At 38.7% G+C, this 13,730-nt stretch overlaps 1 protein-coding gene and 1 long non-coding RNA gene across 4 annotated transcripts in view; one reads left to right on the top strand and one right to left on the bottom strand.

Annotated features, from left to right (window-relative positions):
• Positions 1-59: 59 nt before the first annotated feature.
• Positions 60-4,625, bottom strand: LOC122210640. The gene is made up of 3 exons (XR_006198146.1): positions 4,416-4,625; positions 589-1,247; positions 60-212 (listed from the first exon to the last, which is right to left on the bottom strand). It is a non-coding gene; the product is annotated as an uncharacterized LOC122210640 (long non-coding RNA).
• Positions 4,626-4,799: 174 nt separating this feature from the next.
• IQUB (IQ motif and ubiquitin domain containing) overlaps positions 4,800-13,730 on the top strand; it is a 57,296-nt gene continuing 48,365 nt past the window's right edge. The window contains exons 1-3 of one of the 3 annotated variants that reach the window (XM_042923340.1): positions 4,800-4,882; positions 9,293-9,720; positions 12,602-12,736. In XM_042923340.1, the coding sequence (XP_042779274.1) occupies positions 9,297-9,720; positions 12,602-12,736 (559 nt within the window). In that variant the 5' untranslated portion in view covers positions 4,800-4,882; positions 9,293-9,296. Of the gene's footprint in view, positions 4,883-5,695; positions 5,709-8,978; positions 9,019-9,292; positions 9,721-12,601; positions 12,737-13,730 lie in introns of those variants that run through there. The other 2 variants (XM_042923344.1, XM_042923334.1) reach the window with 2 other exon arrangements.

The raw sequence follows: 13,730 nt of genomic DNA, 5'->3' as shown, positions 1-13,730 counted from the left end.
TCATACTTCATTCAGATTAATCATACACCACACACTTCAAAAGAAAAAGAAGCTTATCAGTTTGAGCCTTGCAAACAAAAAGATGGCAGCAAAGTTGATGCCCCCTTTCTTCTATCTGGGTACTGAGTGCAGAATATTCAAATTTCTCCCATTCTTTCCTTTGGGATGGAAATGATTTACATCTAGGATGACCGTATAATTTTTCATTCAGCCTGTAAATGATTTTGAGAGAAGTGTTAATACTTTCATAAGGATGGGGTTCCGGGGTAGCTCGGTTGAGCATCCGACTCTTGATTTTGGCTCAGGTCATGATTCCAGGGTTGTGGGATCAAGACCTGCATTGGGCTCCGTGCTGAACGTGGAGCCTGCTTAATACTCTTGTCTCTCTCTCTCTCTGTCTCTCTCTCTCTCTGTCTCTCTCCCCCACTCATGTTCTCTCTCTCTAAAAGAAAAAAATTCCATAAGGTAACAGGAATAAACTATGACTGTCACGGGCAAACAGGGTATGTGGCGCCCACTGGAGTAAGGAAGGCTCAGTTTTGAGGGCTGCCTTCCTTTCTACCCCAGAAGTTGGAAAAGTAGTCTTACCTGAATAGAAATGACAGGATGTCAGCAGTGGCAGCCATTGTGAGCCACCAGGACTCAGGTTTCATTGTGTTTCTTCATTACCTGTTACTCTACTCCCTGCGCCCCTACCCCCCTCAGAATTGGGGGGATGGAAGAAAAGGAGTTTATCTTTGTCATTTCCTTTTCTAATCCTAAAGTGCAGTTACAGGAGTGAAGCTAATTGAGCTTTTCGCTGCAAAGCGGATTTATTTTCAAGCACAACGAGGATACTAGACAAAAGTGAAAGCAGTCTTCTGTCAAATGGAGATCAAGATTCTTAGGTAGCTGACTTTGGGACCTACTACAATGGGAAGGCTTGCTGTGTTGCCCTCGGAACTTGTCTCTACCTGATGCTTTAGCAGGCTTTTCAAACAGATACCCTTTGGGCCAGCTCTTCTAATTCCTTCTGCCCACCAGGATGGTATTCCAGATAGTCTGTGTTCTGTTTATCCAGGAACTCTCCCATGAAGTCTAAGAGATCAGTTCCACTGTTCTCAGAAGCTAAGGTCTTCAGGTCTTGCAGGACCTTCCTTCACACGTGCTCCAACTGCAAGAGCAGACATCAGAGTTTGTACGCTTCTTCCCAGTTCTTTACATCAGGCTCCAGTCACTGGAAGACAGATGCTACCCTCATGTTTTCTCTGTCAAAGGGAGGAAATCAACAATGTTCTGTATAAGAAAATTCCCACATACAGGCTAATACCAACCTTTGCCTTTTCCTCCCAGCCTCCGTGGTTACATAAACACTCCTATGCAAGTGTGTTGTGCGGTCTAGGGTAAAGTAGCAAATCGCTGAACATACCATGAGTATTTTCCAACTGAGGGTAGAATATTCTTTAAAACTCAGTACTTAACTAACGGGATTGCTGCCCATGCTACAATAATAGTAATACTACCTTTTTGAGAACAAAGTAAATGAAAAGGTAGACGTTTGGTTTAGAGGAGGATCAAGAGGCTTATTTTTAATAGAATTCACAAAAAATCAAAGTGGGAATGTGATGTGTGATTTGAGTTATTGATGGGGACCGGAGAAGTTTATTTAAAAGTGTTTATTTAGAAGCAATAAACCAAAACTCTAGTTAGTGAAGGAAAGTAGCTGACGATTGAGAAAAATAGTGAATTAGAATAGGCTACCCCTAAATCCTAATGTCTTAACAACAGAAGTTTGTTTCTTGCTCATATTACAGGTCTAATGAGGGCTGACAGTTCTCGAAAGAGTCACTCAAGGGATCTGAGCTGAGGATGATGCCATTTCAACACATGCTTCCATAACCATAGGGCAGGAGATTTCTCATGATCTTCGAATATCATGTTTGTTTGCTTGCTTCCGAATGAACATTTTATGCATTTCTAAAGATAAACATTACTGTTTTATAACAATGTTTCATTTTACTCTCTTTTTCTATCACTGGAGGGCTGATTCCTTTTCTCAGGGTAAAACAGATCTACAATCCCTACCTAAGTACCAGACTTCAAGAATGTTCATAATTCATTTGGAAGCAAAAGCTGACCTGAATTGGTCTTTATCTCACTTTAATGTGAATGTGAATATATTTTTGTCACAGATTTAATGTATTTGATTCTGGACTACTTCCCCAGACCTACTGACAGTGTTACAGAATATACAGCATATGCTCATATTACCTTTCAAAAATCTGCAAAATCTGAATTCAAACACATTTATCCCTTAAAGTTTCAGAAAAAAGTTTTCAGAAAAAAAAAAGCATATATATAGTTTCTTAACAAGCTCACAGAGGTATGATCCAAACTTAATCCATATAAATAATTTCTAAAAGCATAATTTTCAGGTCCTTGGTTTTCTAAATTCTTCTAATATATTTTTCTAATACATTCATTTATATCAAAATACATTTTGGCCTGGAGTAAACAATGAGAAATACTTTGAAATGTTTGATTTCATACAGCCAGTAGGTGGCATCTTTGTAAAAATAAAAGCACATGAGGGGCACCTGGGTGGCTCAGTCGGTTAAGTGTTGACTTCAGCTGATCTCACAGTTTGTGATCTCACAGTTCGTGAGTTCAAGCCCCATTTCGGGCTCTGTGCTGGCGGTTCAGAGCCCAAGGCTTGCTTCAGATTCTGTGTTTCCCTCTCTGCGCCCCTCCCCTGCTCACACTCTTTCTCTAAAAAATAAATAAACATAAAAAAAAAAGCACATTAAAAGATCTGTCTATTGTATAAATAAATACTGAGATAAGAAAAGATGGATGTTTCATGAGAAATAAAGTTAAGTCATTTTGAGCAATAACTCCTGAGAAAATGCATAAGTTTATTGTGAAAAGTAAAATGTAAAATGAAATTTTAAAAATTACTTTTCCACTTTCAGAATTGAGATTCTTTTTCCTAGTGGTTGTTTTCAGCCTGCATTTACATTTATTTTGTAGAACCAAACAACTATATGTTTGTGTGTATATTTGTGTGTGTGTGTATATGTATGTATGTATGTGCATGTGTGTGTATGTGTGTGATTTTGATGTGTAATAACCACTCCCGCCTGTAAAGACTAACTCAGAAACCCACCAATTTAAGTTAGGCTCATATATTTTAAGACAGTTGTGTAAGATCATCTCCACAGCAAAGTATAAATAAAATATGAACGTATCGTGGGTATCAAGTCACATTTAACACTGTGAAGTACTTCAAGTTTTCTATCACCAGGTTTTCCTTCCTCCATCTCCTGCCTCTATGCCTACACCTCACAAGCAGGACAGTGCATGATAAATTTTAAAGAGAGCCAGCACAGTGAGTGTTTAAAACCAATGGAATTCTCGTTACTAGTAAAATTTAAGATACACTATGATTTTGGAGACGGCTATAGAAGAGTGGAAGAAGTTTACATATCTCCAATCACACCTGGTTTACCCATGAGAGACTAACCCTAGGGGTTATATGAATGCTTCCCCCTCTTTTCTCAGCTCTTTGTGAATATGTGGAATCATGAAGTGATTTAAACAAATTTGCTTTTATTTAAAACCATTATTAAAGCTGACTATATTTGAGAATATAATACATATTTTATATTGTTCTAGTAAGAAACTGTCATAAAATGGGATGAAGACATTGAGAAAAATGACACTGGACATTAAGAAGTTATTGGGGGCATGAGAATGTAATTTCAGTGGAACGGTATAAAGGACTGAAGACATTGAACATTATGAATGAAGAATGGACTTTTACTATCTACGACAAAAATTTCAATTTAATCAACCTTACGTGCCTTTTAACTATCAAAGTGTGTTAAACAACATAGAATAGTCGTTTAAAATTGAGGTCTGGAATCAGACTGGGTTTAATCCTGGCTCCCCACTAAACCTCTCTGAGCCTTAGTTTCCTCATTAAGTAAAACGAGGCTAATCATAATTCCTCTTTAATAAAAACCTTGTAAGGATTAAATTAGAAATATATGTGAAGTGCTTAGTAACAAAATACTTAATAAGTATTAGCTATTATTATGAAGCTACGTAATATCTGTCACAACATTTGCAACAGGAATATAATTGATCCTTTCCCAATAACATGTGCTGCTTTAAAAACCTTCTTAATTTAAAGAATTTACAGTGATAGAAAAAACCTTTATAATTCCGTGATTAACCAAAGCTTTGCTTCTCCTGACTTAAAAGAATAGCTCCTGTCTCCCTTTTCTCTTTGGCTACCAGGAAGCTAAGAGCCAAGTTCTAATATTTACAAAGGCAAGCAGGCACACACTGTGTACAACAATCTTCCCTTGTCAAGGTCTTCACTCTCACTTTATATTTACATATAATTACATTACACATAATATATTACATACCATTTTTTAGATCTATAAGCCAAACTGCTTTCAGCTTTTGGTTCGGAGAACTGTGCCCTGCCGCAAGTTTAAATGAGAGTCTGGAGGGTAGCGGCCGATTCACTTTAGGACGTAGGTACCCAGCACAGAAACACCCTGCCGCCAGCTTTCTCCTCCTCGCCCCCGATCCCGCCCAGGTCACGCTCAGATCCGGTTCAGGACCCGCTTCAGGTCCAGCTCCTCCCTTCGCCACACCCCTCCTCCCGCCCCTCGCCCCTAGCTCCGCCCCTCTCCTTCCCTCCCCCGCTTTACTTTCCAGCGCGGGCACCGCCTCTTCTCGCGTGAGCGGGGCGGGGCGGGAGGAGGTGGCGCCGGGGCCGTTGCTAGGATATGGCCGGCAACACAGAATGTGGCGGGTGCGGACGCTGCTTCCTCTGAGAGATTTTTGAGAAACCTATGCGACCCAAGTAGCTGCTTTTCTGAGTCAGGTAGGAGGACAGGTTCTGGCTGCCCTCCCTTGGCCCCACCCTCAGACCGGCCTTGAACCGGTGACAGGCGCTGAACTCCCAGAACTTTGTACGGGGCGCTGATCCCTCCAGGGCTCTGGGGACTGCTTGGCGGCTGGACACTGTTCCACCTTTGCTTCAGAAACCGTGCAAAGCATCCCATCTTTCTTAGTTCCTTTTCTGGCTCTGGATCCCAGGTTTGGGATTCGGAAGCAGCAGCAGCAAGGCGGGAGGTGTACCTCATCTTCCACCCGGAGTGCTTATCACGGTAGTAGTAGTAGTAGGTAGGCATCCATGGGGACCATTTTGAGTCTTTTCTAAATAGAGGGCTTTCATGCTTTCCTCCTTGGCACTCTCCTCTCCACCCACGGTCTTTGCTGTACCTCTTAAAAAACGTAAAAATTACACAGGTTTATTTGGTATAAGGCAAAACTGGATCCCAGCCTTACTGGTTCCATCAACATTCTACATATATCAGTGAAATCATGCAAACTGTAAGTGAAAGGGGGACATTTTTGTATGCAATCATCATAGGGACTACTTTGGACAATTTTTTTAAAGACGAAAACATTTACGTTTGAGTAGGTAAAGGTAAAAGTGATAAAAAGTTCAAACAGTAAAAAGACTGTGCAGTGAAAATCTGTTTTATGCTTCAAGGACCCGGCCTTGAGACAGTAGTGTGTTATTGAGACCATCTGGACTGGATTCCTGACCCAACCCAGTAAAGGTCCTGTATAAACTCTTTAAGATTCTGGCTGGTGGGTCCAGAGATCTGCTGTCTTGCAGCTGCCAAAGATAAGCCTTGTTTGTAAGTTCCCTTGCTTATTAAACTTGCCACCTACCATTCTGGAATGCTGCCTCTTTCTTTGGTTTCTCCTTGCGTTCCGTGTATGGGGCTCAGTTTCGGATTTAACCCCGGGGGAACTCTAGAGGTTGTAAACCAACAGCTTTGCTTTTTTACTTAATTGAATCGTAAAGTATGTAGCTTTTAGAATTGGCTTAGCATAGTTCATTTGAGATTTGCCCATGTTGTACCAATAGTTTATTCCTTTTTTTATTGATGAGTAGTATTCCATTTTATGAGTGTCTCCTATGTGCAGCCATGCCTCAACTAAGGAACATTTGTGTTGTTTCCAGTCTTTGGTGATTAAGAATAAAGCCTTTATGGGGCGCCTCGGTGGCTCAGTCGGTTAAGTATCTGACTTCAGGTCAGCTCATGATCTCATGGTTTGTGGATTCCAGCCCCGTGTCAGACTCTGTGCTGACAGCTTGGAGCTCGGAGCCTGGAGCCTGCTTTGGATTCTGTGTCTCTCCCCTTCCCCCCACCCCCCCCCCGGCTCTCTCTCTGCCCCTCTCTTGCTCACGCACTGTCTCTTTCTCCCAAAAGTAAACATTTAAAAAATCAAAAAAGAATAAAGCATTTATAGACTTTTGTATACAGATTTTGTAGGTGTGTAGTTTTTCATTCCTTCTGGGTAAAGGACACAGATTGCTGGGTCATATGATAAGCATATATTTAATTTTATAAGAAAACTGACAGTTATTTTAAGTGCCATACAATTTTCATTTCCACCATCAAGGTGTAAGAAGTCCGCTTGTCTTCATACTCACTAGCACTTGCTATTGTTGGGCTAAAAATATATATATATTTGAAGTTCCATTTCTTTAATAACGAATGACATTGAGCATCTTCTCACGTGCTTGTTCTCAGGCCAGGGCTAGAATGAGGCAACTGGGTCCCAAACTTAGGAGTCATCTATTTTTAGGTGCACCTGCAACTATAGCACAGCGCGGGTGCTGCATTGCTCCTGTGCCGCTCTAGTCTTGACCCCGCTTATTTGTCTTCTGAAGGATATTCTTTGTTGACTTGCCTGTTTAAATATTTTACTCATTTTTAAACTACTATTCTTTTCTTGTTGAGTTTTGAGAGTTCTCTATATATTCTGGCTACAAGTCCTTGATCAGATATGAGCTTTGTAAAAAATTGCCCCCCGGGCTATGGTTTGTCTTTTTATTCTTCTAGGTGTGTTTTTAGAAGAGCAAAAGTTCTTGATTTTGTTGTTATTGCTGTTTTAGAAGAGGACATCTTGGCCATTTTAGCAGGGGGAGGATGACCCACCAGACGGAGACAAAAGCATTACCTCAGCCTCTCCGAAGGAATGGGAGGACTATGTTTGCCAGGAATCAGGGCTTCCTTATGAGACTCTTTCTAATCAGGCCATTATGCCCCATTATGGGAGAAAATAACCAAAAGGAAGATTTTTTTTTTTTTGTAAGTGAGAGCCTAAAGAAGTTTCTTGAATGTTTTAAAAATTGAGCTTTTGTTCAGTTTTTTTTTTTTCTCATTTCACTTTTTCTCTTTATTGTTTTGGAATTTTAAACCTTTATCTCAGCTCTTTTATTGGTTGTACTTGAAATTCACCTATGCATATTTAATTTAACAAAGTCTAGGGTTAAGAATATCATATCCCTCAATTTTGTAAATAGTATAAGGATTTGAGAACAGTTCATGCTCATCTTTCCCTTCCTAATTACATATTACTATTGTCTAATATTTCAATTTTCTGTTATTTTGTGTTGACAGTATTTGTTTGGGGTTTACCCATATGTTTATAATTTATTTGTTCACCTCTCCTTTTGTACTTTGGACTTCGGTTGAGCCCATTTTCCTCCATCAAATGTATCCTTTACAAGTCCTTAGAGTAGACATCTTGGTGGTAACTTATTTGTTAAGTGTTTCAAAAGATAATTTTGCTAAGTGCACAGTTTTAGGTTGATAGTTCTCTTCTTTTAATTAGTCCATCGTTGCCGTGACTTCTGTATTTCTGATGAGAAATCTACAGTGAGTTTACTTTTCTCCTTTGTATTAATGTTAACAAATTAATGTAATTCAAAACCGTAGATGATATGTACTTTATCACTGTATGCTTTCCAGACCTTCTCTTTGTTATTCTGTAATGTAATTACAACATATATGGCTTTGAATTGTGTTTACTTGCCCTGTTAAGTGCATATTTATGTTATGCTTCTTGGGTCTTTGGATCCATATTTTTTATCAGCTTTGTGAAATTCTCAGCCACTACCTTTAAAAATATCTTCTCTCTTCCATCTTTTTGTTTTCTCTGGGATTCCAATGTGACCTATACTAGATCAGGGGCTGGCAGACTCTTTCTGAAAAGGGCTTCTCAGGCCACGTGCAATCTCTGTTGCATATTCTTCGTTGTTTTTTATTTTCAAGTACAAAACCATTCTCAGCTCACGGTAAGATCTACTTACCAGTAAAATAGGCTAGACTTTCTTTTTCTCTTTTGCATGGCCCTTAATCTCATACTTTTCATCTCCTTATCTCTTTACAGCATTCTATATAAAATCTTTTTATTTATCTTCTAGTTCATTAATAATTCTCTCTTGAACTCTAATGCTATGTTCATTGAATTCCATAAGTATATATTTTTATTCCAGATATTCCATACTTTTGGAAATTTGTCACCTAGTAGACAGAGAACTTCACTGACTAACGTTATTTTTTTTCTATATAAGGATTTGTGCTTAACGTGTTAGCCCTCAACACAACTTTCCCATCTCACTACTGGTCCAAGTTCTAGTCTGCCCCCTGCTGGGCCACTTCTCCCATCCTCCCTTCCATCCTCCCTTCCACCCTCCCTTCCTGGCTGCCAGCTTTTTAAGGTAGGCTTCCTGCTCTGCTGGCTCTTCACTGCTCTGATTCAGCTCCTGCCCCTGCAGCCTGGCTGTTGGCTGCCCTAGCCCACCCTGGGCCCAAGCTCCTGGATGCTGTCATACTGTCTCCCAAGCCAAAGCTCTTGGTTGCTGTAGCTCAGGCCCTAGCCAGCTCCAAGATCCTCCCACAGTTTGTTGATATGTTTGTTCTGGGGAACAGAGGTCATTGGAGACCTCTGCTACGATTTGTGAGAGCAAAGCTACCGCAAAGAGTGTTTACTATCTGGGGTACGGTTGCTGTGGAGCCGGCAGAATCCTTGGAGCTTCTAATCAATTGTAGTCTCAGAAGCATAAATCCTGTGTTAGGTTGTGTTTAGAAAAAAAAAAAAACTATTCAAATAAGTCCTTTCACAAGGCATTGTTCATTGACTAAGGAAGAGGTGACAATAGGTTTTAAAATATTTTTAAATATGTTCTTGACAGTAGATCTTTCTCAAATTTATTGTGCTTTGAGGTCCTCTTTTGGTGTAATTTTTACTTTCTGTGTTGTTTTTATTAAAAATTCACCAGTGTTTTTACCTGATGCCATTGCTAAAATAATCAGTATTTTTAAAAAATAATGAGCAACATTGCACTATGTATACCAGCAATGAATTTGATATTTGGTATAGAAATTTTTATGTGTAATAAATGTATTTATGTTTCTTGGTTCAGGAAAATGTCTGATCAGAAAGAAGAATTTGTTGCTCAGAATACTGTTAATGCATCAGAAGAAAATGATGATGCTTTTGAGACTATCAATATTCCGGTTCCCTCAGAAGAGCTTCCGGAGTCCGATCAAACTGAAGATAATGAATCTGAAGTAGCACTGTCTGGTGAGGGCCATGGCACACATGCTGAGGAGGAAAGTAGCCAGAGGTTATCAAGCCTGGAACCAAACGACGAAGAACAACCTGTGGGAGAGGTTATGTTGCCCAAACACGCTTCATATTCTCCAAGACATTCTCCAAAGCACTATCGAACTGAATATGATAATGCAATGCTGCCAGCCAGAGGGTATTCTGGATCTCTGACACTTCTCAATAAAATACAGGCCATAAAGGAATCTCTGAAAACATCAATGAAAGATTCCTTAGCAACAGGTATTACCTAGGGAAGATAGGATATTCTGTACCTCCTGTCGAAGAATGTTTACTTTTTTAAATTTGTTTTTGTTTAAGGTTTGTTTTATATGTGATATTACATACTTTCCCTATCCCTTTCCCTTATCCACAAAACTTCTGTAGCTACTGCCACTGCATTGCTAATTATGTGTGAAGCTTCTCTATTGTGCAGGGTACTATTTTCCCTAAATAGATGAGCACTATTAAACTTTAAGTTGATGCTGATCTGTTTTTCCTAAGTGAAGTAGGTTTTTTAAATGTTTAGGGACCTTGGAAAATGGTGGACAAATTGTTGAGTATAACTGTAATTCTTTGACATGCCTCTTTGGAATTGATTCTTCATAGCTGGCAAGAAAGAGTTGGAATGGGACTTGACTCCAGAGAGCCTAGTTCCATCTCTAGTGGTCATTCCTCACATCTTGTTACTTTTACATAATTCTAGGCTTCTGTTTAGTGTTAACTTTATATTTAGCTTCAGAAAAACTGTCGTTGTCTTGCATTATAGGTTAATTTTAAAGGCATAATGTTGATGCCATGTAGGAGTCATTACTACGTGGTTAGTAACAAAGCCAAAGTGGGGTGGCAAGAAGGGGGCTGCACATAGAACCATCCTAGTTGGGTGATTCACTGATTGCTCCTCCTCTCTCTTGTCCGTAAGTTTTGAAATTGTTCATCCATAGGGTGAAGAACATGGGCTATCATTTAACAATTAAACAGCAGCTTAGTTTGGCTGGTAAAATGTAGCTTTTGAATCCAGTGGGGGCAGAGTACCCTTGTGTGGCACGTCAATACAAGTAAAGAATGAGAAGGAGGAAGGAGAAGAAAGTAATCAAGCCCAATTATACGTAACTGAAGCTGTTATCCTTCAGTTTCATTATTCACAATAAATTTAGGCTCCATTTGTTTGTTTATTTATTTTTTAAAGTAATCTGTATGCCCAACGTGGGTCTCGAACTCATAACCCTGAAATCAAGAGTTGCATGCTCTACCAGCTGAGCTAGCCAGGCACCCCTGGGCTCTATTTTTTGATATTTCTGTGATTTCCTGATACTTTAGCTTTTAACAAACACATGGTGATTAAGATAAAGTTGTCTTGGTCCTGTACTTCCTGAGACTCACAAATTCCTTCACATACCACTCCTTCCCAAAGCTTAGGAAGTCACTGCTATGAAAATTTTAAAATGTATTAACCATAGAATTTTGAATCCATAAAACAGCTAAAATAGCCTTCTGATAATATCTGTGAAAGTGTTTTCTTTGTTGATAGCTGTGAAAACAAGTTTTAACAATCTCAACCTTAACATTGACAATACCTAGTTAAATTTCATTCTGAGATTTAAAAAAAATTTTTTTTTAATGTTTATTTTTGAGAGATTGAGAGACAGAGTATCAGTGGGGGAGGAGCAGAGAGAGAGGGAGACGCCGAATCTGGAACAGGCTCCAGACTCTGAGCTGTCAGCACAGAGCCTCACGTGGGGCTCGAACCCACGTACCATGAAATCATGACCTGAGCTGAAGTCGGACGCTCAACCGACTGAGTCACCCAGGCGCCCTTCATTCTGAGATTATTAATAAATGTCTCATTTAGCTTTATGAAAATTGTCATGTGTCAGGCATCTAGAAGTATACAAAACTTTTTTGGCCTACAGTGTGCACTCTACCCTCCAACTTACTTATTACATCTTCTCCATTATAATTTAAAGTCTATAGATGTAAAAGAAGAACGTTTACCCCAGTATAATCAGCTTTTAAATACTATGTTTCCCTCCTATAATTTGTGAACAGTTTTTTTGTTATCAACATGTGTCTTGATTTCTTATTTTATAGAATGTGTAATGAACCGTATAATGTCCATTTTTGTGAAAAGTAGATTTGTGTGCAGTTATTCTAGATGTTTGTAATGAACAGTGAATTCCTGCCTTGCATTTTGGCAATATAGACATGAATCAATTATGCGAGGAAGAATGGGGCACCTGGGCGGCTCAGTCAGTCAGGCGCCCGACTCTTGGTTTCAGCTCAGGTCATGATCTTGTGGTTTAAGAGTTCGAGTCTCACATTGGGCTCTGCACTGACAGTGTGGAGTCTGCTTGAGATTCTCTTTCCCTCTGTCTGTACCTGCTCTGCTCACTTGCTCTCTCTCTCTCTCTCTCAAAATAAATACACATTTAAAAAATTATGGGAAGAGGAATGGACTTAGTATTAGACACCTTCTATTTTGAAAATTTCTTTATTGACTTTTCTTAACTTCATGAATAATCACTGATTTACTAATGCATGCTATCAATGTGTAATCAAAGTATGCACATTCATAAGTTCAGGGACACCCTCTAGGTCTTAGGGTCTCCCCTTCCAATACTCAGTACACAGAAATGCTTGAGTTTCTGAGACGCTCCTGTGTTTACATCTGAGTAATGTAATACCAGATACCAATACCAAATTAGTACCAAATAATACCAGTATAACAGCAGATATTGGAAATCTTTAAAAGTAGTTTAGCTTTATTTCTTTCTTATTTCTTGTGGTATTTTGAGCAAAGAGGTAATCCTGAAAGTACATTGATCCTCATAGCAGAGACTGGAATAATGATCTGAACTTTGAAGCTAGATTTGGGGGAGCAGGTATTGACTACTGATGCTAATTCTTGAGATTCTGAGTTAATTTTCAAAACCAAAACTGAATGTCACTTCTCATAGCATTTGAAAAGTAACTCTTATCATGGAGGTACAGTGGGGGAACATGGCAGAGGCAACCTGCATTCTGTGTGGTTAAAAATTGTCCCATAATTTTCTATCTGCTTATGCACTGGGTTGCTGACCCTTGCTTTTGACTATGATTCTTTCTTTTCTCTTTTTATCTACAGTAAAAGTTGTACTTTTTCCTGTGGGCCAGGAAATTATAATGCCTTTTAAAATAGACTCCATTGTAAAGTACCTCAAGGATCATTTTTCATACGTATTAAGTATCCCATCTAACGTACTGCAGATGAGATATTCAGGTAAGCTTGGAAGCGAATAAAACTTATCAAGACTTCTTTAGTTTTAATGTGTAGGTAAACAAGATCTTTAATTTGTTAAATGAAATATCTTGATATTTACTATTTGAACATTATATTGTGATTATACATTCATTCAACTCATTTTTATTGAGTACATACTTGTTCTAAATACTTTGCTAAGAACTGAAGATGTAGAGAAACATGAAACAAAACTTTGTCGGTTTACAGACTAGTCAGAAAGATGATATATGCAATAGTTAACCACATAATGTGCAAATGTTTGAATGGAGATATGCTCAAAAAGCTGTGAGAACAGAGAGGAAGGAAACTGGGAGGTTCTAGAAAGCTTCATTTAATAAAAGTGACAATACGTGAGCTGAGTCCCAAAGAGGTGAGAAAACCTGGGACTTCAGGGAAGTGGTAAGAAGTTTAGAGTGGCTGGAAGTAGATGCTGTGTGGTGAGTAGGAGGCAATGAGGTTGAAAGAAGTAGATAAGGATGAGCATGTATAAAATAAGAAGAGGACTGAAAATGATTTATCTGTCAGTCCTTATACAGTAAGGTGAATTCACATTCCCTGTTGTTCAAGTTTACTTATATTTTGTGGGCAATATTGGACAGCCCACTTTATAGTAGCTTTGTGTCATGGGAGGATTTAGTCTTTGTAACTGTGATATAATTAGTAAAACCATGATAGTTAAATAAATGTTTCTATAGAATATGTCTGCACAGATCCTAATATTTTCATTTTAAAAGTTTTGGTACTAACTTAAAAAGATGCCACCAAAAAGTTTCCAGGGAAATAAGAACATTTTTTGTGTGTGGGAAAATCCTAAATACTAAAAAGGATTAAGCCAACACCTGTTAAGTTCCTCCTTGTCAAATCAGAGAAAATAATCAGTTCAATTTCAAAATTATTTTTAGAAAACTATTATAATGAATGTGCTGTAATACTAAGATGTTCATGTATTCAAACAACTGATTATTAAGGTTGG

The sequence above is a fragment of the Panthera leo genome, chromosome A2 (genome assembly GCF_018350215.1).
Source record: "Panthera leo isolate Ple1 chromosome A2, P.leo_Ple1_pat1.1, whole genome shotgun sequence".
Lineage (NCBI taxonomy): Eukaryota > Metazoa > Chordata > Mammalia > Carnivora > Felidae > Panthera > Panthera leo.
This window is presented reverse-complemented; position numbering and strand designations above follow the sequence as displayed.